Source organism: Electrophorus electricus, unplaced genomic scaffold (assembly GCF_041902795.1).
Source record: "Electrophorus electricus isolate QZ-2024a unplaced genomic scaffold, ASM4190279v1 Scaffold38, whole genome shotgun sequence".
NCBI lineage: Eukaryota > Metazoa > Chordata > Actinopteri > Gymnotiformes > Gymnotidae > Electrophorus > Electrophorus electricus.
This window is the reverse complement of record NW_027658671.1, coordinates 410,097-433,962: the sequence shown is the minus strand read 5'-3', so window position 1 is coordinate 433,962 and position 23,866 is coordinate 410,097. Positions and strand designations below refer to the sequence as shown.

The 23,866-nt window shown below is 40.4% G+C and overlaps 1 protein-coding gene across 1 annotated transcript in view; it reads left to right on the top strand.

Moving 5' to 3' along the window:
- Window positions 1-23,866, top strand: part of LOC145655865 (homeodomain-interacting protein kinase 1-like) — a 164,235-nt gene that overhangs the window by 125,049 nt on the left and 15,320 nt on the right. The window contains exons 7-14 of the mRNA XM_081709330.1: window positions 10,493-10,844; window positions 11,411-11,778; window positions 12,332-12,455; window positions 12,761-12,865; window positions 12,982-13,068; window positions 13,370-13,551; window positions 13,769-13,848; window positions 16,431-16,604. Coding sequence (XP_081565456.1) covers window positions 10,493-10,844; window positions 11,411-11,778; window positions 12,332-12,455; window positions 12,761-12,865; window positions 12,982-13,068; window positions 13,370-13,551; window positions 13,769-13,848; window positions 16,431-16,604 — 1,472 coding nt within the window. The remainder of the gene's footprint in view (window positions 1-10,492; window positions 10,845-11,410; window positions 11,779-12,331; window positions 12,456-12,760; window positions 12,866-12,981; window positions 13,069-13,369; window positions 13,552-13,768; window positions 13,849-16,430; window positions 16,605-23,866) is intronic.

Genomic DNA, 23,866 nt, shown 5'->3' with positions numbered 1-23,866 from the left:
GTGTGAGGTTTTACCAATGTGGTTTGGGCGAGGTCAAGTCTAGGGTCACAATACTGCTGCTGAAAGAAGTCTTTAGGCAGGGCATTTGGGGCATACGCCTCTGGGGGCAACTTCCAGAACTCTGAAGGGCATTTTTTAACACAGACCTGCAAACCAACGCACAAACACACAGAGTGAAGGAGATCTTATTTGAGTAGCTAAACACAGTGTTGCTTTTTATATTTCTATCTACACTATTTACACATTGTTCATTGCATGATAGAGCAAAAGGCTCCCAAACCAAGCAGCAAAAGGAGACCCAAGCCCCCAGACTTACAAACTGGCATTCACATACTACATGCTAAACTGTTTTGTAATAAATGAGTCTCATGTGCATATTTCTAAAAGGCTACTGACATACGTGTTTGGTTTCTGTACAATGTCAACAGGACATTTGTGTGGAAATCTCACTTGAGTGGTTGGACACTGGAGACCCTCTAGAATGGCGTCCATTTCTGTCGTTGCTCTGGCACACTTCAGAAGGTCAAAGTAGAGGACGTTTGGTTTGTCACTGAAACACGAGAGGATGCAGGAAACAAATGCAGCTTGACACATGAATATTAGCCAATTAAATAAACAATTTTTATTCAATTTTTTGAGTATGTGTATCAGGATTCAGTGCTGGAGAGTCACACCACTACCCAGCTAAGTGTTCTTTCTTCGAGGGTGAATTGGACTGGGGTAACCAATAAACTCTGCAGTGTTGTGACACTCCTAGACCTGAGTTTGGACCCCTTGGTTTAGAGACAATCATTAAACACAAGTGATTTGATTGGTTCCACTTGTTGCTGTGCAGTGCCAATCATGAAAATCTTAAAGCTAAAGTCTAACCCATCTTGTCTTGTTGATGTTTCATGTTTCCACATGATTTGCACCTGCACAGCTCCATTGTAACCCTAGTCCGACTCACTAAAGTCCATTCGAAAGAATACTGACGGTGTTCCTTACATACTGGGTGTGCTGTTTTGGTATTCCTGTGAAGATATAAATACTTATCCAGTATGTGAGGGACTTACACATTGACTCCAGCTCCACAAAACATCCCAGTGGAGTTCTGGGGCAACACGACATGACGAGAGTCTCCAAGCAGCCACGCTGTGTTAGAACCTCCGTTAGAAGGATATCTCACAAGCCATACATGGGTAAAAGACCTTCCGCTTGAGCCCACAATAATAATGATTTTTTTTCCCCCATGAAAGTGTAGTTGGAAATGTTTCTTACCCAGGGAGCGAATAAGAATATAGGTGACAATGGCAGCCACAAAAATAATACAGCAGATAATGTCTGCACATCTCCTGAACAAAAACAAGAAATATTATTACACATTGCATGATTTAAATTATGTATTAAAGTTATTTAGCTAAGTGAAATAACTTTATAGTCTTAGTCTAGATCTATGGCCTTAGTATAGTTCTTGTATAGCGTTAATAACAGACATTCTGTGATCCATGATGTGTAGAGCTTTAAATGGTTTTTTAAAGTCAGCTGATGTGGAGGAGTAAATCGGAGAAGCACTGAGAGATTGCCGGACTCGCCTCTTGTTAACTGGTCGCCTGAAAATGGGCTCATACGGAGGAGGTTCCCCTGAGAAGACAGAAATGAAGAATATATATATTCTATAAATTCTAAGTATATACCATTACATTAGAATGAATTTAAACCTATGAAAAACATATATTCAGTCACGCGTGTCTGAACCTTTGACCGGTACGCTATATTTTGTCTAACACATTTTATATACAGTTGTCATGGAACGCTCCCCTTCACACTAGCCATGTGGTACGGCCCGCCGCGTGCAGTGGGAGTTCATAGTGTTGTTTGTAACCACGCCTGTGTAATTAACGCGCAACTGCACATGGTTTAGTCTTGTAACGTCTGTGTGTTTAAACCGCTGTGGGAGTGTGCATCTTAGTCGGTCAATGCCCATGTTCGTGTTCACATAGTTCGTTATCTGTATTCGTGTTTTATGTTCACTGTTTATGTTGCATATGAGCGCCGGTGTCTTTATCGTGTGTTAATACACGTCTGTCCGTCCTGCTCCTTGTCCAGCGACACTAGGGCCGTTACAACACTTTTCTTTTTTTTTTATGACACCTTCTGCACACATACGCTTTCGATCTGATACACAGTTACAGATCGTACACTATATAAATGTTTTTAATATAAGGTAGACCTACCAAGTACGTAAGAACATTTATTATTTTAACATGAAATGTACAAGCTAGTTTTGTACATTTTTTTTCTTTTTTAACCATTGTATTTGACGTATGGGTTCTCATAAAATCTTTGGCATATGGCTATATCTGGAAAAAACAACAACAACAAAACTCACCGCAATAATCTGGCATGCTGACTACAGTACACTCCCTTGCACTTTCAATAAGCGCCATCACACAGAGTCCGCAGTGTGTAATGTTTCAGTAAAAAATAATCTTGCATTCGATAATCTATTCTTATGACGCATCATTCCAGGTTATTGACACATTGTGACGTTGGAAGTCACAGCACGTTCTCGTTCTTAGCTCATCAACAAAGGCAGCTTGGTCACGAGCACCTGCTTTCCATGCTGTGGGATGCTCGCGCTCAATTTTCCATGTCCTGTATCGAATATTTAGGCCTATACGATTAAACTGTCCGTGGTTACTGTGCTTTTAACGTACAAAAAAAGCTACACAAATAATAAAATAATCTTTACATAATAATGTAACCTTAGGCTTATCGCCAAGATGTAACCTGTGAGGCTAAGTGACAACGTCTCCCGTCCCCTACCTAAACTACGTCTACACTGACTATGAGAATAGTAGTATAGTATAGTAGTTCAGGAGTATAGTAGTGATATGTGATAACAATTTGATTTGTTTATTTTAAAGACTTTCTAAAGTTGCATGTATATAACCAAACAGGCAATTTACATGAGTTTGCCATCCCAATACTTTAAATTTTTACAGTAAATATATTCAACATTATATTATGGGTACAAGGAAAAGTGATATGTAGTGAACCAAATAGATATTTAACAGGCTTTTGCCATCCTATTACTCCAAATTCCTACAGTAAAAATGACTGAAAGTCATTCATGAGTACAAGAGAAACTGTATTTCAAGAATTTAATGAAGTGATTTGATAACAATTTGATTTGTGCATTTCACTCAGCTTCATGTAGTGATATATAGTGAACTGAATAGACATTTCACAGGATATTGCCATCCTATTACTCTAAATTCCTACTGTAAAAATGACTGAAAGTCATACCACAGGTACATAAGATAGTGTATATCAAGAATTTAGTGGAGTGATCTGATAACAATTTGATTTGATTTATTTATAGAGCTTCAATTATTACATATATGGAACTGAATAGACATTCGACAGAATTTTGCTACTCCATTATTCCAAATTCCTGCAGTAAAAATGACTGAAAGTCATATCATGGGTACAGGAGGAAGTTTATTTCAAGTACGTAGTGGAGTGATTTTATAACAATTTGAATTGTGTATTTTATAGATCTTCGAGTAGTGATATATGTTGAACTGAACAGATGTTTAAGAGGATTTTGCCATCCTATTACTCAAGCTTCCTACAGTAAAACACTTGAAAGTCATACCATGGGTACATGAGAAAGTGGATTTCATGAATATTGTGGAGGGATCTGATAACAATTTGACTAGTTTGTTTTCTAGAGTTTCAAAAACTGATTATATAGTGGAACGAATACATGTTTATGAGGATTTTGCCATCCTTTTACTCCAAATTAAAGTAAAAACATTGGAATGTAATAGTATGGATACACAAGAAAGTGTATTTCAAGAATATATTGGAAGGATTTGATAACAATATGAATTGTGTATTTTATAGTGCTTCAACTATTGCATATATGGAACAGAATAGGCATGAACAGGATTTTGCCATCCTATTATTCCAAATTCCTACAGTAAAAATGAGTTATACCATGAGTACATGAGAAAGTGTTTTTCATGAATATAGTGGAGTGTTCTGATAACAATTTGGTTTGTTTATTTCATAGAGCTTCAAATATTGCATTGATGGAACCAAATAGACATTTAGGAGGAATTTGCCATACTTGCCATACGTCCTTTGCCATATGCATTCTTGCATTTTTCTCTTTGCTGTTTTCTGTTATAGTCATAAATTCTACATATATTTATTGAGAAAATCCTTTAAAGAGGCGCATGTCCATCATCACGTTTTATTTGTTTGGCATTTTTTTTGGTGTTAGATTCACTATTGGAAACAAAATTACTTTTTTTGCATTTGATGTTGATATCATTATGGCAGGCTTTAGTGGAGGTACTGGTGTCTATATTAGATGATTAAATACACAGCACCAGCAGTTCTGAATCTTTGTGTTAAATAATCTATGCTGATTGTCACGATCAGTCCCTTCCATGTTCCGTGTTTTCCATGTCTTGTGTTTAGTTCCGTTCCACGGTTTCATTTTGTCCTCACACTGATTGCGTACACCTGTCCCTCGTTTCTAGGTCATGTATTTAAACCCTGCTGTGTGCCTTGGTCGTGGCTGCCTGTACACGGGCATCTCATCGTTCCCGGAAGAAGCAGGCTCACGTTTATTTTGATAATGACGAGATCCCAGGTAAGCGTCTACCCGTCTTGACCAACGCTGCAGGGGGGAGCGGCCTGCAGCGCAAGACGTGAAACCACGGAAACAGGGAGTCCAGGAGGGTGGCCAATCGTGACATTATTACACTCATGAATTAAAAAAATATATTGTAGCATCCCATGAAATGTGATCTTTCACACATAATGAGAGCAGTTGGCAAAGAACTAAAACTCAATTAAATATATCAACTTCCCCTTAAGCCTCTCATATACTCCACATTTAGGAACAAGCCTACTCCTACACAATAAGCAGTGCGGTATATGGAAAGAGAGGCGTATCAAATAAACAGAGCAACATGGTTAAGGTCCAGCCAGATATGTAAATGTTTGCCAGAACATCCAGTGTGTGTCTGCCGTTCGGTCAAAACTGGATCAGTCCAGAGGCTGCCCCGTCAGATGTCTTTTGAACAAAACAGTGGTCGAAATGCTGTTGAGAACAGTTTTACAGTTACAACAACAGAAAAAAGACTCAAATATATGCTGGATGGTTTATTCATTAAGGGAGAAAGCTGTCTCTCTTGTGGAGGATTTGCCACAGAGACCTGGGCATGTGGTATGGTCTCTGCACGGTGCCGTCGTTACGCTCCAGACCCTCCACTAGAGGAGACAGAAACATCACAGTGGAAATAAAAACAATATAGTCCTGATGATTGGCATATGTGTAGTAGCTTGAGAGTGAAATGTGTGTGTGAGTGTGTGTGAAGGATTACTCAATATATCCCTTTATGTGCTCGACTGTTTCATAAACGGAAGCGAATCCAGGGAGAGAGAAGTCTGGAGGAACGTCCTGCCAGTCAAAGCTAGGCAGACATCTCCCTAGTTCTGGGTGGAGGGAGAGACAGAAAATAATATGACTAACAATTAAACCTGCTGACTTATCACTGCAGGTGTAAGTACTTTCCTGGTGGTTTGGTTATGTTTTGGTACATAGCATAGTCAAACTGTTACAAAACAGAATGGACAAATAGACAGGTAGTTGTGTAATCCTGCTGTCTGTACCTGGTTTACTTGGGGTGTAGAAATATGGACAAAGCTCTTGATTGAGGATGTCTTGGACACTCTGTAGTGGAAATGCATGTGAAAATGTCATTAACATGCAGAATGCTATGTATGCACAAATGCTATGTATGCGTGAGTGGCTAAGCCAATGCATGAATTACATGTACAAAGAGTTGCATATTGCAAAGACTTTTGATACGACAAATTCTGTTCTGTCAAGAGTGAGGTGAGGGTTTATTTCTCAGAGATGAAGCTGGTTACATTGCTTATTTGCAGTGTGAGGTTTTACCAATGTGGTTTGGGCGAGGTCAAGTCTAGGGTCACAATACTGCTGCTGATAGAAGTCTTTAGGCAGGGCATTTGGGGCATACGCCTCTGGGGGCAACTTCCAGAACTCTGAAGGGCATTTTTTAACACAGACCTGCAAACCAACGCACAAACACACAGAGTGAAGGAGATCTTATTTGAGTAGCTAAACACAGTGTTGCTTTTTATATTTCTATCTACACTATTTACACATTGTTCATTGCATGATACAGCAAAAGGCTCCCAAACCAAGCAGCGAAAAGAGACCCAAGCCCCCAGAATTACAAACTGGCATTCACATACTACATGCTAAACTGTTTTGTAATAAATGAGTCTCATGTGCATATTTCTAAAAGGCTACTGACATACGTGTTTGGTTTCTGTACAATGTCAACAGGACATTTGTGTGGAAATCTCACTTGAGTGGTTGGACACTGGAGACCCTCTAGAGTGGCGTCCATTTCTGTCGTTGCTCTGGCACACTTCAGAAGGTCAAAGTAGAGGACGTTTGGTTTGTCACTGAAACACGAGAGGATGCAGGAAACAAATGCAGCTTGACACATGAATATTAACCAATTAAATAAACAATTTTTATTCAATTTTTTGAGTATGTGTATCAGGATTCAGTGCTGGAGAGTCACACCACTACCCAGCTAAGTGTTCTTTCTTCGAGGGTGAATTTGACTGGGGTAACCAATAAACTCTGCAGTGTTGTGACACTCCTAGACCTGAGTTTGGACCCCTTGGTTTAGAGACAATCATTAAACACAAGTGATTTGATTGGTTCCACTTGTTGCTGTGCAGTGCCAATCATGAAAATCTTAAAGCTAAAGTCTAACCCATCTTGTCTTGTTGATGTTTTATGTTTCCACATAATTTGCACCTGCACAGCTCCATTGTAACCCTAGTCCGACTCACTAAAGTCCATTCGAAAGAATACTGACGGTGTTCCTTACATACTGGGTGTGCTGTTTTGGTATTCCTGTGAAGATATAAATACTAATCCAGTATGTGAGGGACTTACACATTGACTCCAGCTCCACAAAACATCCCAGTGGAGTTCTGGGGCAACACGACATGACGAGAGTCTCCAAGCAGCCACGCTGTGTTAGAACCTCCGTTAGAAGGATATCTCACAAGCCATACATGGGTAAAAGACCTTCCGCTTGAGCCCACAATTATAATGATTTTTTTTCCCCATGAAAGTGTAGTTGGAAATGTTTCTTACCCAGGGAGCGAATAAGAATATAGGTGACAATGGCAGCCACAAAAATAATACAGCAGATAATGTCTGCACATCTCCTGAACAAAAACAAGAAATATTATTACACATTGCATGATTTAAATTATGTATTAAAGTTATTTAGCTAAGTGAAATGACTTTATAGTCTTAGTCTAGATCTATGGCTTTAGTATAGTTCTTGTATAGCGTTAATAACAGACATTCTGTGATCCATGATGTGTAGAGCTTTAAATGTTTTTTTAAAGTCAGCTGATGTGGAGGAGTAAATCGGAGGTATGGTCTCTGCACGGTGCCGTCGTTACGCTCCAGATCCTCCACTAGAGGAGACAGAAACATCATAGTGGAAATAAAACCAATATAGTCCTCATGATTGGCATATGTGTAGTAGCTTGAGAGTGAAATGTGAGCTAATAATGTTTTTTATAATTCTATTCTCCCTGAAGTAAAGGGACGAGACCATACAAGCTTTCGACTGTGTGTGCCCAATGTCATTATGAACTGCTGGAATGAAGAGAGAGAGAGAGAGAGAGAGAGAGAGTGTGTGTGTGTGTGTGTGTGTGTGTGTGTGTGTGTGTGTGTGTGTGTGTGTGTGTGTGTGTGTGTGTAGCTTACAGAAGCATAGGAAAAGGGTGTCCACACACATGCTGTACACTAAATAAGCCCTGCGCGATGAAATAAGCTCCCACAATCACCGTCTAAAAAAACAGCAGTAGTAGATATACATGCTGGGCCTTCAGTATTATGAGAGGAACTGCTGTCCAGAATAAATGTGTAAATCATGGTTATTTACAAACAAAGTGACTTTACAATCACTGTCAATAAGCATTTTGGAATCTAAAAAAGAAAGAACCATTTCTTCAGTGTACTGAATATGCTGATGTTTTGTTCTCACACAGAAGCAAGTGTCACCACTTGAGCTTTTCTGAGGTTACAATACGTACAATAACGGGCAACCAGTAATAATGCAGCAGCTGAAGCTGGAAATTGTCAGATGGCAGCCTGATTCTCCCAGAGAAGAAGAAGAAAGCCAGCAGACCTTACAGGGAATGTAGAAAAACCCTCAGAGTTACCTATTAAAGTGTGTTGCCATGTGCCATCATGGTCAGAATGTGATGAAGTGTAGTATGGGTAATATACACATGACTTCACTCTATATTTCTCACCTACAAATCCGACCACTAGCACCTTGCAGGAAAACAGCAGCGTGTCTGTAACACGGTCCAACACCACCACCCTGTGGACAGAGGGACATGGTCAAGGACAACGTGCTAAATATGAGCTAGAACAACCAGACACAAAAATGACTGATCAAAATAGCTAATGTCAACAAATATGTATACAAATTAAAGTCATATTCATATGAATATGTAATGATAAATTCCAACATTTAATATTTTTGCCTTAAAAAATGGAAATGGAAGTAATTTGTTCCACAACAGTAAGATTACATCATTTATATACACACAAACCCAGATTGTGTTTTAGACTAAAATGTAATTCATGATAAGTAGAATCTTTACATTGCAACTCTCTTCTTTACCTTTAAACACATTGAAACAGCGTTTCAAAGCATTGTAATCGCGCTAAACACTGTTTCAGGGCAAGAGATTGTGTTTTAGACTAAAATGTAATGCATTATAAATGGAATCTTTACATTGCTACTCTGTTCTTTACCTTTTAAACATTGAAACAGCATTTTAATCGCCCTAAACACTGTTTTACGGCAAGAGATTGTGTTTTAGACTAAAATGTAATGCATTATAAATGGAATCTTTACATTGCTACTCTGTTCTTTACCTTTTAAACATTGAAACAGCATTTTAATCGCCCTAAACACTGTTTTACGGCAAGAGATTGTGTTTTAGACTAAAATGTAAAGCATTATAAATGGTATCTTTACATTGCTACTCTGTTCTTTACCTTTTAAACATATTGAAACAGCATTGTAATCGCCCTAAACACTGTTTCAGGGCAAGAGATTGTGTTAAAGACTAAAATGTAATGCATTATAAATGGTATCTTTACATTGCTACTCTGTTCTTTACCTTTTAAACACATTGAAACAGCATTGTAATCGCCCAACAACACTGTTTCAGGGTAAGAGATTTTGTTTTAGACTAAAATGTAATGCATTATAAATGGTATCTTTACATTGCTACTTTGTTCTTTACCTTTTAAACACATTGAAACAGCATTGCAATCGCCCTAAACACTGTTTCAAGGCAAGAGTTTGTGTTTTAGACTAAAATGTAATGCATTATAAATGGAATCTTTACATTGCTACTCTGTTCTTTACCTTTTAAACATATTGAAACAGCATTGTAATCGCCCTAAACACTGTTTCAGGGCAAGAGATTGTGTCAAAGACTAAAATGTAATGCATTATAAATGGTATCTTTACATTGCTACTCTGTTCTTTACCTTTTAAATACATTGAAACATTTTTCATCAGCTTACACTAATGGTCTTTGTAATGATGAGCATTAATGATTAGAGGGGGTATCTCCCTCAATTATAGAGCGGATGAACTCTTGTTATGCAATTGATTAATTGACAGAGGTGCTGCAAGTTCAGGAGCCTCTCAGTTGGAAAGGTGTAGGAAATACTGCAGTCAGCAAGGTATCAGCAAGCACTTAGAGTGCCAGAGAGTCTAAGAATAGAAGCTGTTTTTTTCTTGGCCTTCTGTTTTTCAGTGTGGCAGCATCGCTGAAAGGTCAAGATGTTGTTTTAGCACACAGAACCACCTTTGAGTAACGCAAGACAAAGAACTTGTCTTTTCTGAGAAGCGTGTAAAGAGAAAGCAATCACTTGCTAAAGCCTGCCCAAAAAACAATGGCATCGATCAGGGCTCTGCTCTGCTTCAGACAGAAATATTCAAAATTAAAACTAAAACAGCAGTAGATGTTTTAAAAAAAATCAAAGCTCTGTGATTTAGCTAATTTAGCTAATTGATGGTTATTATGGCACATCACATTCAGCCTCAAAGAACAAACAATCTCTCTTGTTCATTTGGTTAGTAGTCCTGTTTTCATCTTTCCATAATGGTATATTCTCTTGCCCTTCAGATTCCTTCAGTGGGATCTCCCACTCCAAGAAGGTTAAATTTGAGAATCCTGCGCGGGGCGGGAGCCCTGGCCCTCGGATTCGGGCGGGGACACCCTGGCCCTCGGATCCGGGGTTCAATTCAATCGATGGCTTACCTGCCATGGTCTTTTCCCCCTCTGGAGCCTCGGACGAGGCTTCGTCGTCGTCTTCCTCCTCTTCCAGCTGGCAGGGCGGAGACGAGGCATTGACCTCGCGGCGTGCTGACGGCTATCAGAAGCGGGGCAGCCTCAAGAGGAAGAGAGAGGAGGCACACAGCAGCAACAGTGTACAGATCCTGGAGGAGCTCTCCTCCCCTGGGTTGTCCAAGCGTGTGGCCAGGGGCAGCGATTGCGAGTACCAACTGGTGCAGAACGAGATCCTCCGCTCCGTCTCCAACAGCTACGAGGTTTTGGAGTCCCTGGGCCGTGGAACCTTTGGCCAGGTCGCCAAGTGCTGGAAGCGGGGCACCAGTGAAGTAGTCGCAATCAAGATCCTGAAAAGTCATCCGTCCTATGCTCGACAGGGCCAGAACGAGGTGGGAAAGTTGTGCCTGCTTTAAATGAGCTATTGATATGGCCTAGAATCAGCTGTAGCCCTGATTCTGTTATTGTTTGTTTCAGTTTTTACAACATATGTTCTGTTGGTGTCAGATGTGCTAACGCACACTGTGGAATTTGTATACAGCCAGGGTAGCACAGAAATACTTGTTTGGCACACTAGTTCTAATTTTCACTAGTTCAGTAGGAACTAGTTCGGATAACACACGGACAGCTTGAAGCTTACTCTAAAAAGAAGATTTAGCTTCAGTTGTGTAAGCCATACCTGTTTGGATGTGCATTAAAAATGTTATTGTTATGAAAGAGCATTAATCTGCATTGTTTGAGTACCAAAAGCAAGTTCATGGGTTCATTTCCAAGGGACCACTTCCATAATTGCATCTCCCAAATCCTGTAGAAGTAAATGGTTGAAGGGAAGTACACAAAGTGCTTGATGCTATTGAAAATAAGTAGGCTATTTGTCAGCAGTATCAAACTTTGAAGCTGTGACCACGTAGCTTCGGCTTAACGCGTATTCCGTCTTCCCTCCTTTGCTCCTCCTCAGGTGAGCATCCTGAGCCGGCTGAGCAGGGAGAACGCCGACGAGTTCAACTTCGTGCGCGCGTACGAGTGCTTCCAGCACAAGAAGCACATATGCCTGGTGTTCGAGATGCTGGGGCAGAGCCTCTACGACTTCCTCAAGCGCAGCAAGTTCAGCCCACTGCTGCTGAAATGCATCCGGCCCGTGCTGCAGCAGGTCGCCAAAGCGCTCATGAAACTGAAGAGCCTGGGCTTGATCCACACCGACCTCAAGCCCGACAACATCATGCTGGTGGACCCCATCAGGCAGCCGTACCGCGTCAAGGTCATCGACTTCGGCTCAGCTAGCCACTTCTCCAAGGCCCCCAGCTACCTGCAGTCCAGATACTACCGGTGAGGGACACGTGCTGAGGCGTGTTAGAAATAAGTGTGCACTTGTTGCACTCGAGTGTGCTTTAGAGTAGAGCTGCATGTTGTGGACAGTTGTAATAACCCTGCTACACATTAAAAGCCTATGATGAGCATTACAGTTAACTGGAGCACGATTGATTTATAAGTGGTTTATTTTTATTGGGTCATGTGAGTGCTGTTATTTAGCAAAAACACCTAATGAACCGTCTTCGGTGTCTGAGATTAGTTAGGATGCGCTGAACTGCAGGCTTTGGTAATATCAGTATTTAGCGAGTCTGTACAAAACCGCTATTACATTGTAGCTACACTGTTAATTAACAGTGTAATATACTGAGTAACGGGTGTTTAACTGCATTGGTACTCTGTATTTACTTAATGCAAAACAGAACATTATTGTAGTGTTGGTGCATTGTAGTGTTGGTTCCATGTTACACTAGAATAGTGGGTGTGTAATGTCTAGGAACACAAACACCCCCCCACGGAATTATCAGCCGAGGCTGATTTCATGATGGCGATCTCTGTGTTTTTGGTCCAGATCGCCTGAGCTCATCCTGGGTCTCCCATTCTGTGAGGCCATCGATATGTGGTCCCTGGGCTGTGTCATTGCTGAGCTGTTCCTGGGCTGGCCCCTGTATCCCGGAGCCTCCGAATATGATCAGGTAAGCACATGGTCCTTTGAGCTGTGCCTTAACGCCCGTACAGCATCAGTGGTGCAGACCTGTAGTGGTTTTGTGGCTGTAGTGATATGTGTGTGTGTGTGTGTGTGTGTGTGTGTGTGTGTGTGTGTGTGTGTGTGTGTTTGTGTGTGTGTAGTTTGACCTTTTAGCTGCTTTGTCGGCCCGCTCATTTTTAGGATTAATATAAATGAGTTTCTATGGCCTGTTTTTTTAGACATGCACTTTGAAAATGAAAGGATTAACTCAAAATAAAGTCATAATCCTTTTGCCGTATGGTGTCTCTGCAGATCCGTTACATCTCCGAGACGCAGGGCCTACCAGCAGAGTGCATGTTGAGCGCAGCGACCAAGACGCACTACTATTTCTACTGCTACCCCCTGTGGAGACTCAAGGTTTGCCTGTCTTCAAATGCCAAATGCCATGTGTTTTTTATAAGGGACGTAACTTAATGACTTCATGTAACTTAATGGTGGAGCTGAATGGTTTGTTTTTTCTTTCCTTTCTCCAGACACCTTCGGAGCATGAGGCGGAGCGTGGCATCAAGTCCAAAGAGACTCGGAAGTACATTTTAAACTGCCTTGACGACATGATGCAGGTTATTTGGGCTTTTGTGCGCGTAACTATACGCATTTCTTTTAGTGTTGCGATGTGAAATTGAAGAACGTCACAAAGGGCTCCCGCAGCTCACATTATAGAGCAGGTAGAACAAGGTGCTAGCTGAAAGGTCGAGCGTTTCTGCTGTCATAATGAGTAGCGCATGTAAGTCGCTCTGGAGAACGGCATCTGCGAAGGGCAGAGCAGTGCGTAGAAATTTGCTGCAGAACTTCGTTCGTATTGGGTGCATTGCCGCCCTCTGCTGGTGAATAATATGACTCACCCATGGGTCTCTCTCGCAGGTCAATATGACCAGTCTGAAAGGCACCGACGTCTTGGCGGAGAAGGCCGACCGGCGGGAGTTCATCGACCTACTAAAGAAGATGCTCACGCTAGACGCTCACAAAAGGATCACGCCAGTGAAGACCGTGAACCACCTGTTTCTGACCATGACCCACCTCCTCCACTTCCCTCAGAGTGCACAGTGAGTTGCTCCAGGCCTTCCAATCTACATGTCAGTGTTTCAAAAACATTTTAAGGAACACCGTGTTAATTTAGAAATCCAAATAGCATCAGAGTTTCTCTGCTAGTACTGTAACCCCCCCCCCCCCACCTGTGTGTGTGTGTGTGTGTGTGTGTGTGTGTGTGTGTGTGTGTGTGTGTGTGTGTGTGTGTGTGTGTGTGTGTGTCTCTCGCTGCAGTGTGAAATCTTGCTTGCAGAACATGGAGATCTGCAAGCGGCAGTGCACAGGCTTCGACAGCAGCAAGACCCTGTTTGATGGTAAATCTGATGCCCACTTTGGTGCTTCTTTTAAATGTTACATTAGGGTTGGCTTTTTGTTTGTTTGTTATTCTTCAAGTAGATTTAAAACATCACCAAACTGGCCTCCGATTCCACCTATAAAAGAAGACAAAAATGGTTTCAAATGCAAGTGTTCTACCAAATCATGTTACTGCTCAAATGTGATCCACAAATGGTGAATCAGGTTGTTGCCTAGTATTCGAGTAGCCGATAAAGAGGCCCCTCTACCGTAGTTCAAAACGAAATTCCGTTGAATCCAAACTTCATTGTGTAATTGTTGATCATTGTAGCTGAGGTTTTTGTGTCTCTCGTTCTATAAGACCAACACTATGCTTTCTTCTATGGTTCTTGTATGTGTATTTGTGGAAAATTCAATTCTACTTGTGTTTTTGCAGTACACAGTACTTAAGCAGACCGAGAACTCTTCTTGGTTTTTCAAGGGTTGCGACTTGTGCAATATTCAGCACATTTAAATAAATGTTTCTTTCTTTTCCTAGACGTTTTCCAAACACTTGATTCTTTATGACATTATGAAAATTTCTTTCTTTCCTCGAGTACAAACTCGAGTCCATCATTCATTGGCTGATATGTTACTATCATACATGTATACATGCAGACTCAAGCAAGGAGTTTGTAATGGTGGTACAACTGTGTTCAGGTCATTTGATACTTTTTATTGATAAAGATGTTCTTTTCCAGACTCAGTAGGGTTTTGTTGTTTTGTTTTGTTTTTTGTACCTCTATGAACATTATTGAATAATATGCCTTATAAGGGAATCTCTAATTAAGAGAATCATGTGTTTACATTTGGAATAAATTACATTCTGATAATACCCTAGCACCTGAGTCATACACGTTTTCTTTAATGAAAGGGGTTCAAACCTCTCCTGTACACCAAAGCATCCCAAGCCAAGTCTTGGAGGATTTGTCTGTCAGTCATTAAAATATCAGTTCACAGAAAGATGGATGAAACATGTTTTACTTTGATGAACTTTTTACCTTGGAGTACTTTGTTTAGTGTGAGAAGCTGTAAATGTGTCCAGTCCTTAAAGCATTATTCTGATTTTTCTTGTCCCCTCCATCATTTTCATGCTCTCCTTGTAAGGGCTGTGAAGATGCTCAGCAGAAAATGAGCTGCTCAGCTGCAGAAGAGCACTTCAGCCTACATTTCAAGCCAATTCAAATTTGAACTCCTACACTGTCTTCTCACATCCATTTCTTTTTGAATGTCAGTTAGGACATCAAGATGAATTAAGCACACTAAGCCCAATACTAAGAGACTGGTAGAGTGGATGAGCCACACAGCAGGACACAGCACTATTTTTGCTTCAGCCAGTGCTAACTTGATGCAGTCTTGCTGCTTGGGGATTTTGCAGGCTTTGACTTCTTGGGTGTGTGATGAGGATTTTGCTTAAATTAAACTCCTCATAAACACGTATGACCAACCTGTGCCTATGCTCTACCAGGACCTCATCGCGTACTTCTCTTTCAGTAACTCGGAGCCTGTGTTTTTTTGTTTTGCTATTTCTGACATGATTGGGCAACATTTTCCTTTTAATGTATATGTGGAATCCACAAAAAATATACCCACTTAAGTGTGCTTCAGCATAAATAAGCAGACACTGCAGTTTGGATTATTTCTAGGGAAACAGGAAAATATAGTATCTTTAATTCGCTGCATAACAGTTTACATTAATTATTAATCATTCGTATGTGTTGACAGTTGCAATAAACAGATTAAGAAAACATGCCGTGAAAATGCTGCCGTGTCCGTATTATAACAGAAATAATGCAGCTTCACTGAGCAGATCATCCATAAAACTTGCTCTATATGGATTTTATGAATAGTATGTTAATTTTGTTTAAAAAGACGATGAGGCCTAACGGGAAAGGCTAAAGTGTCAAGTCGGACTTGAATTCAACGACTCAGGTAACATTGGGCTCTCTAGCTAGGTTAGCTAACAGACAAGCTGTCTATTTGAGATGGTTAACTTAGCTAGTTCACACATTACTTATGCACATCTCTTGCGGCAACAGATTCTAATTTTCATGGCGATGGAGCACGTTAGTTAACTTGCAGATTAACTGCCAACTATTTGCTGTAGCTGCAATTAACGTTATTATCTAGCATTGGCTCGCTAACCGTCGGATTGCTCTAAAAGAGCTGTGACAGCTGCATGTCAGTCCTCGGTCGCTGAACTGTCTTCATGTCTAAGCACGGATACCTGTCGATAATGGGATCATTTGGGGGAGAATGAAGTGTGAACTAGCTAGGATAATTAGCTACTATGGCTAGGTACCTGTCCGCCAACGATGTGGCAAATTTAAAATACTGCAGTTCTTTCGTATAAAGGGAAGCTTAAAATTGTGTGACATGTGACCTTTTATCTTGGCTGCTGGCTAGCTATTGTAATTAAGTTGAATTTCAGCTTGGACACCTTTATAGTAATTGATGGTTATTATGACACATCACATTCAGCCTCAAAGAACAATCTCTCTCATTCGTTTGGTTAGTGGTCAGTTTTCATCTTTTGCTAAAGTTATATTCTCTTCCCCTTCAGTTTCTTCCAGTGGGATCTCCCTCTCCAAGAAGGTCAAATTTGAGAATCACGCGTCCGGCGGGAGCCCTGGCCCTCGGGTTCGGGCGGGGTCACCCTGGCCCTCGGATTCAGGGTTCAACTTGTTCTATGGTTCACCTGGCCTGGTCTTTTCCACCTCTGTAGGCTGTGACTTGGGTAATATTCAACACATTTTTAAAAATGTTTGACAGTTGCAATCAACAGATTAAGAACACATTTTGCAGGTTAATTACTATAGTGGTTGTGTTTTTTAAAATCTACTTCTATTTTAGCTTTAATTTTGAATAAAGCCCATAACTAGATCTGCATGGCTTGCGGCTATTGTAATCAAGCTGAAATTGAGCAGAGCTAAATTATTTAAATAAAGCGCTTTCAGGGTGATGTGGAAGCAAAACAACATGGAAGATTGTGATTTACATCCGCTTGATTTTCTTGAGCCTTCTTTCTGCAAGATTAAGGGTGGGAAAATCAACAGAGAGTAAGTGATGAATTTAACTAGCTGGCATTAGATAAATCACAGAATTGTGGTTGTGTTTTTTAAAATCTACTTCTGTTTTAGTTTTAATTTTGAATAAAGCCCATAACTAGATCTGCATGGCTTGGGGCTGTTGTAATCAAGTTGAATTTCAGCTTGGACACCAGTATAGTAATTGAAGGTTATTATGGCACATCCCATTCAGCCTCGAAAAACAAACAGTCTCATTTATTTGATTCGTGTTCCTTTTTTCATCTTTCCCGAAAGGTATGGCATCGCAGCTCCAGGCATCCTCTTCCGCTTCAGTTACCTCTAGTGGGCTCGTCTGCTTCAAGAGGGTGAAATTCGAGCGTCATGCGTCTGGCAGGAGCCCTGGCCCTCGGGTTCGGGCGGGGTCGCCCTGGCCCTCGGATTCAGGGTTCAACTTGTTCTATGGTTCACCTGGCCTGGTCTTTTCCACCTCTGTAGGCTGTGAGTGGGTAATATTCAACACATTTTTAAAAAATGTTTGACAGTTGCAATCAACAGATTAAGAACACATTTTGCAGGTTAATTACTATAGCTAGCTACCTATCCACTAACGATGTGGCAAATATAAAATATTGCAGATTTTCCATATAAAGGGCAGGTTAAAATTTGTGACCTTGTATTTGATCTTGTCTACTGGCTAGCTAATAACACGTGCACTTGGACTTTCCACTTTTAGATGCTACACCTGCCTGTTATTATTACCTTACTGCCAAGTCATGAAGAATCCATAGAGTAGTAAATTGATATTCTGTGGGAATCTTCTCATACCTGTCGATACAGCACAGCTAGATTATTTAAATAAAGCGCTTTCAGGGTGATGTGGAGGCAAAACAACATGGATGATTGTGATTTACATCCGCTTGATTTTCTTGAGCCTTCTTTCTGCAAGATTAAGGGTGGGAAAATCAACAGAGAATAAGTTATGAAGTTAACTAGCTGGCATTAGATAAATCACAGAATTGTGGTTGTGTTTTTTAAAATCTACTTCTGTTTTAGTTTTAATTTTGAATAAAGCCCATAACTAGATCTGCATGGCTTGCGGCTGTTGTAATCAAGTTGAATTTCAGCTTGGACACCAATATAGTAATTGAAGGTTATTATGGCACATCCCATTCAGCCTCGAAGAACAAACAGTCTCATTTATTTGATTCGTGTTCCTTTTTTCATCTTTCCCTAAAGGTATGGCATCGCAGCTCCAGGCATCCTCTTCCGCTTTCAATTAACTCTAGTTAATTGCTTCAAGAAGATCAAATTCGAGCGTCATGCGTCTGGCGGGAGCCCTGGCCCTCGGATTCGGGTGGGGACACCCTGGCCCTCGGATTCGGGGTCCAATTCAACCTATGGCTCACCTGGCCTGGTCTTTTCCACCTCTGGAGGCTCTGAGATGTGCAACATTCAATACATTTAAATAAATGTTTCATTCACATTATGGAAATTTCTTATTTCCTGTAGTATCTTCAACGGTTCAGTTTTGCCAGCATGCTCTATGTACCTCTTTGAACATAATTGAATAATATGCCTTGCAAGGGACTATTTTAATTAAAAGAATTAAGATAATCATGTGTCATACACGTTTTCTTTAATAAACGGTTGGTGGTGCTGTGCCAGTTTCACTAATTACTTAAATCACTCAGGCCATAGTTTAGTTAATGCTGTGTCCGTATTTGTTCTGTTAGTACAAGGTTGAAGCTGCTGTAAATGATTTTGAAGTTATCAACTTCTGCTGTACCACTGAAGGAGTCCACCCCCTCCCTTTAGAGCATCTGTTTTTTTAATGGATATAAATCTGGAAAATTACAGACTTGACAGATTAAAAAGCTAACAACAAAAAAAATAATCAGAGATGACTTTTATAAGCCGTCACCTTAAAAAGGCACATTTAAAGAGTGGATCCAGTGCTCCAGCTTGCATGGAGTAGGCTGGAACATGTTCCTAATTAGGAACCACAACATGGCTGCTTAGGAAATCTGAATGCCAGACAGACAAAAACAAGGGCTTCAAACCTTTCCTGTAACACCAAAGCAACGCAAGCCAAGTCTTAGAGGATTTGTCTGTCAGTCATCAGCTATGGCTGTGTCACCTGACTGAGAAACACCTGGGTTACCTCTGACCCATGGGGTGGTAAATGGTCTACCAAAAACGACCTCAAATAGTGACAATTTGGTGGTGGCACTGGGCATCATTCTGATCTCACACAACACTGCTGGCAGTAGATTGAGGTAATAAAAGCAATATGGGCATCCGGTGATATGGAAGAGGATCGCCTTTTAAATAAAATGCAAGTAGCTCAGGTTGAACATAATGGTACCAAGAACCGGTTGGTGTAAGTATTGAATATTAATATGCATACATTGAATAATGTATGGTTTGGAGAACAATAGTGGAACCTGAACAAGTATTATTAAAAAATTAAATTGTGTATTGAGTGTTTTAAAGTGTGTATTGAGTTAACAGTCTTGAACTTAGGAAGACCTAGGAAGGACAAGATCTATCCATTTATTTCCTGTTTTCCATCATGGCCTTTGTTTCAATGTATAATTCATTTTGTCAACAATGCCAGATGACTGAGGATGGTAAGGGATGTGAAACTTCCAGTCAATAGTTAGGTAGGTGCATAGTTTCTGAGTTACCATAGAAATGAAACAGGGTCCCTGATCTGAATCTATTACCCGAGGCGCACCGTACCTCGGTATTATCTCCTTGGCTAGGATTTTAACCACAGCGCGGGCATCTTCCTTAGAACAAGGAAACGCCTCAGTCCACTTGGAAAACCTGTCTAGAATCACTAGCAAATACTTCAACTGACCACAAGGTGGCAGGTGCGTTTTGTCTAGCTGTAGATACTGAGAGGGATCTGCTCTAGTAGAAAGTGCCATTATTGTTGGTGATTTCAATATTCACTTTGATAGTGCCCAACACCCTCTGAACTTGGCCTTTAGTTCTATATTAGAATCAATTGGTTTCAATGTACAAAGAGAACCCACACACTCTGGTGGACATACTTACCCTGCTCTCATATTGACTGACTAAATTAGTACTTATTGTAGGGTATTGTTTATTACAATGATGTTGATTAACAAACTCTATCACTTATTGTTTATTGCACTTATCATTGTTTAAGATAGACCTTATGTGTTTTGTACTTCTAGGTATCAGCATTGATCCCAGTATTCTACAGTATTCTAGTTCACTGGTATGTTGGACTCTAACCTACTGTACTGTACTAGGATATATTCTATGAGTAAATGACAAAGCACTTTTGTAAGTCGCTCTGGATAACAGCGTACTGCTAAATGCTGTAAATGTAAATGTAAACATACGCTTGACTTAGTACTGCCATACGGTGTAGACATGGAGAAGGTAGTTATACTACCCCAGTCAGGTGCCATCTCAGGCCATTCCCTAATTTCATTTAAACTATGCATGAGCCACACTATAGTAACCTCGCCTCGCTATCATACCAGACACACGATCACATCGTCCACTGCACCTGGATTTATTGGGAATCTCCCAGACTAATAATTTGCGCCTAGGATTCCCTCAAACCCAACGGAACTTGATCAAATTACTGAATGCTTAGAATCAGTATTCTGCTGTGCACCTAATGATGTTGCTCCATTTAAGAATAAAAAAATTAGCTACAAAAATGTAGTACCTTGGTATAATGATCTCATTCGCAATTTAAAACAAAACACTCAAAGAATAGAACATAAATGGCACCGCACTAAGCCCGTAGTCTTCCAGCTTGCATGGAAGGAGAGCCTACTCACCTATAGAAAAACACTTATTACTGCTCGAACATCTTATCTCTTGAGCCCAATAGAAAATAACAAAAATAATCCTAGATTTCTTTTTAGTATCTGTACAGTCAGGTATTTTATTAACTACTTCCCATCTTGGGGGTCCATGGGTTTTGAGAGTTATGATAAACTGGGATGTTATGATGCTGTCACTTCACCTCTCTTTTGTCACTCGAGTGTGTTGACTGAGAGCGGCGGAGTGCTGATGTTCCAGGGTGCCCTCGTGCCTGTGTTTCCTTCTGGCTCTTTCCTTTTAGCTGTGCTGCCATAGCTAGTTCTGCCGGAGCCCATCTTTGCACATTATAGTTCCCTAATTTACACACCCTTGTACCTGGACATGCCTAATAATCTAGTCTCTCTTTCTGCCGAGGTACACCTACTCCTGATGTCATGATGTTACTGAGCCTCAACCCGTCTCAGCTGCCATGGCTCTTCCCACCACCCCCTGATGTGCCCTGCTGTAGGCCACCACAGCTCCACCCTAGCCAACTGCTTCTCCCTTGCCCTTAATGGATGCTCTCTTGTGGGATGGGCTTTGGACACATGCAAACCATCGCGTCAAGACTAGGGCCTCTAGCAAATTGGACTGGACATTAACTGCTTATTTTTTCATTTTTTTATTTATTTCTCTCTTAAAATTGATATTATTGTGGTGAGCGTTGCCAGGCAAAGGAGGATGGGCTTCCCCTTTGGGTCTTGGTTGCTCTCAAGGTTTCTTCCTCATGCTCTAGGGAGTTCTTCCTCGCCATTGTCGCCCTTGGCTTGCTCACTGGGGGCTTGGACTTGGACATTTGTAAAACTGCTTTGTGACAACATCTGCAGTAAAAAGCGATATATAAATACATAAGGATAGTGATATTAAATGCAACCGCAGAAAAATGAACCAATAACATCATTCTTGCACAAAGAATTGTCCATCCCACTACCAATGTTACAATGTATTCACCAAATCTACTTTTACATATTGTTATTTGCATTCGGCACTATTATATACAAACCATACATTAATCAATATGTTCCAACACATTCCAAGAGAAGGCTTCTCTTGACCTTATCCTAAAGAAGATTGTTTTTCTATATGGTCTTGAGCCTGGTGGAGAGGTCATATATCTTACCCTGAGGTCCACCAAAGCCTACCTAGGATCCTTTGCTTAAGCCTGCAGATGCCTCTGCCCTGTACGCAAATCAATCTGAAAGGACACAGAATCTTTATACTCCCTTATGTTTTATGTTATTAATATGTCTAATGCATTGTTCGGTCTCTTTTGCCTGTAAACACTCCTTATTACCTCAAGGGCATGCCACTGTGTGAGTCCTCAGCCCGCCCGAACCAACACCACTGCTACGACCACCTCCGTCGTCGGGCCACGGCCGTCGATCTTCTTTTCTGATTCATCAAGAAGCCTTTTGTAGGGCTGAAAGAAGATCGATATGTATTACATGTTTTAAAATTCAAATTCTTATATGTTGTGTCTTGTTTTGTACATTGTTGTATGTCAGTAGATAATGTTGTTTTTAGTTTATAGATTTGTAAAAAAATTAAAATAAAAATCTCAATACTATCTTAATAGGTTTCCAACAGTCCCATGGTAGGCAGTAGTTCACCTGGGTGCTGGGAATATTGACATGCCTATCGATATCTTGTTGCCATTTTTTTTTTGCCTTGGCTCCTGCCACAGTTCCAGCAGTCTGTGATGTCATCCTACGATAGGTCAGGAAGCGGCTCCGTTCTTCACCACCGGCCCGCAGCCTACTCGCTCGGCCGGAGGAAAGTCAACTGGTACCCTTACCTGTGAGAGGAAGAGGAACAGCGACAGACAGGAGGGATTCCTGCATTGAACATCAGATGGATTATTGAAGTTGATTATTGTAGTTTCTGGGCAGAGAAACTCTATTAAATGTATCTGAAATACAATGTGTGAGTGTTGGGTTTAACAAGATGGCTGTCGTATTTTGAATTCAATGGGAGGTGTAACTGTATTTAAAAATGGTTCTTTGGCACTTACTGGCAGTATGTGTTCAGAACACATCTCACATCCAACATCAAGCTCTTATTTAACTCCTATAGATTTTTAACTTCTGACTTTGAATCTTTGTTTCATTTAAAGGGATACTGTGGGCTAAATGGAGCTAAATCTACAACTACAGTAGTGAACTGTATTACTACAGAGAAATCGTTTTGGGATTCTGTGTGTTTAAAATAGGAAAAAAAATATATGAAACTTTAAAAGGGCTGGCAATTAATGATTCATGTTTCAACAGAAATATAAAACACATTTTAGGACTTGCAGATGCTTTATTTTCGTTAAAACTATTTGTAGATTATGTTGTGAACTATGCCCTAATTTGTTGTTTGTTGTTTGGGACCAGTCTGTGATGATCTGTAACCAACACAGCAGCATAACCAAATTTGAACTTCTGCTGTATTGCAAAACAATATCAAATGTAAAAATATGATAATTATGGCCACATTACATCTCTATCACTTATTGTTTATTGCACTTATCATTGTTTAAGACAGACCTTATGTGTTTTGTACTTCTAGGTATCAGCATTGATCCCTGTATTCTACAGTATTCTAGTTCACTGGTATGTTGGACTCTAACCTACTGTACTGTACTAGGATATATTCTATGAGTAAAGGACAAAGCACTTTTGTAAGACGCTCTGGATAAGAGCATCTGCTAAATGCTGTAAATGTAAATGTAAATGTAATCAAAAACCAGCCATTTTTGCACATTTTCAGCAAATTGATGTTTCAGGCTTTATTGATGATTTGAGCGTTGCCTTGTAAAGAACGATAACATCCTCGTGAAACGTGACGAGATGGGGGAAACATCTTCACTACCTATCATAAGACAAAAAAGTTATTGATTTTTAAAAAATGGATATAACTGTGATATTCTGTCTAACAACTAAATTGTCATATGTGTTTCTAGCAATATGTTCTTACCTGTAGTTGCAGCAGCAGCTACAGTGTTAGGGTGCTCCTTGCTTTTCTTTTTGAGTTTCTAACAAAAACAAAACAATGATTTAGTAGAAAAATATCAGAGCATAAGTAAATTTATAACTAAAAGTACAGATACAAACCAGTAATAATGCAACAGAATATA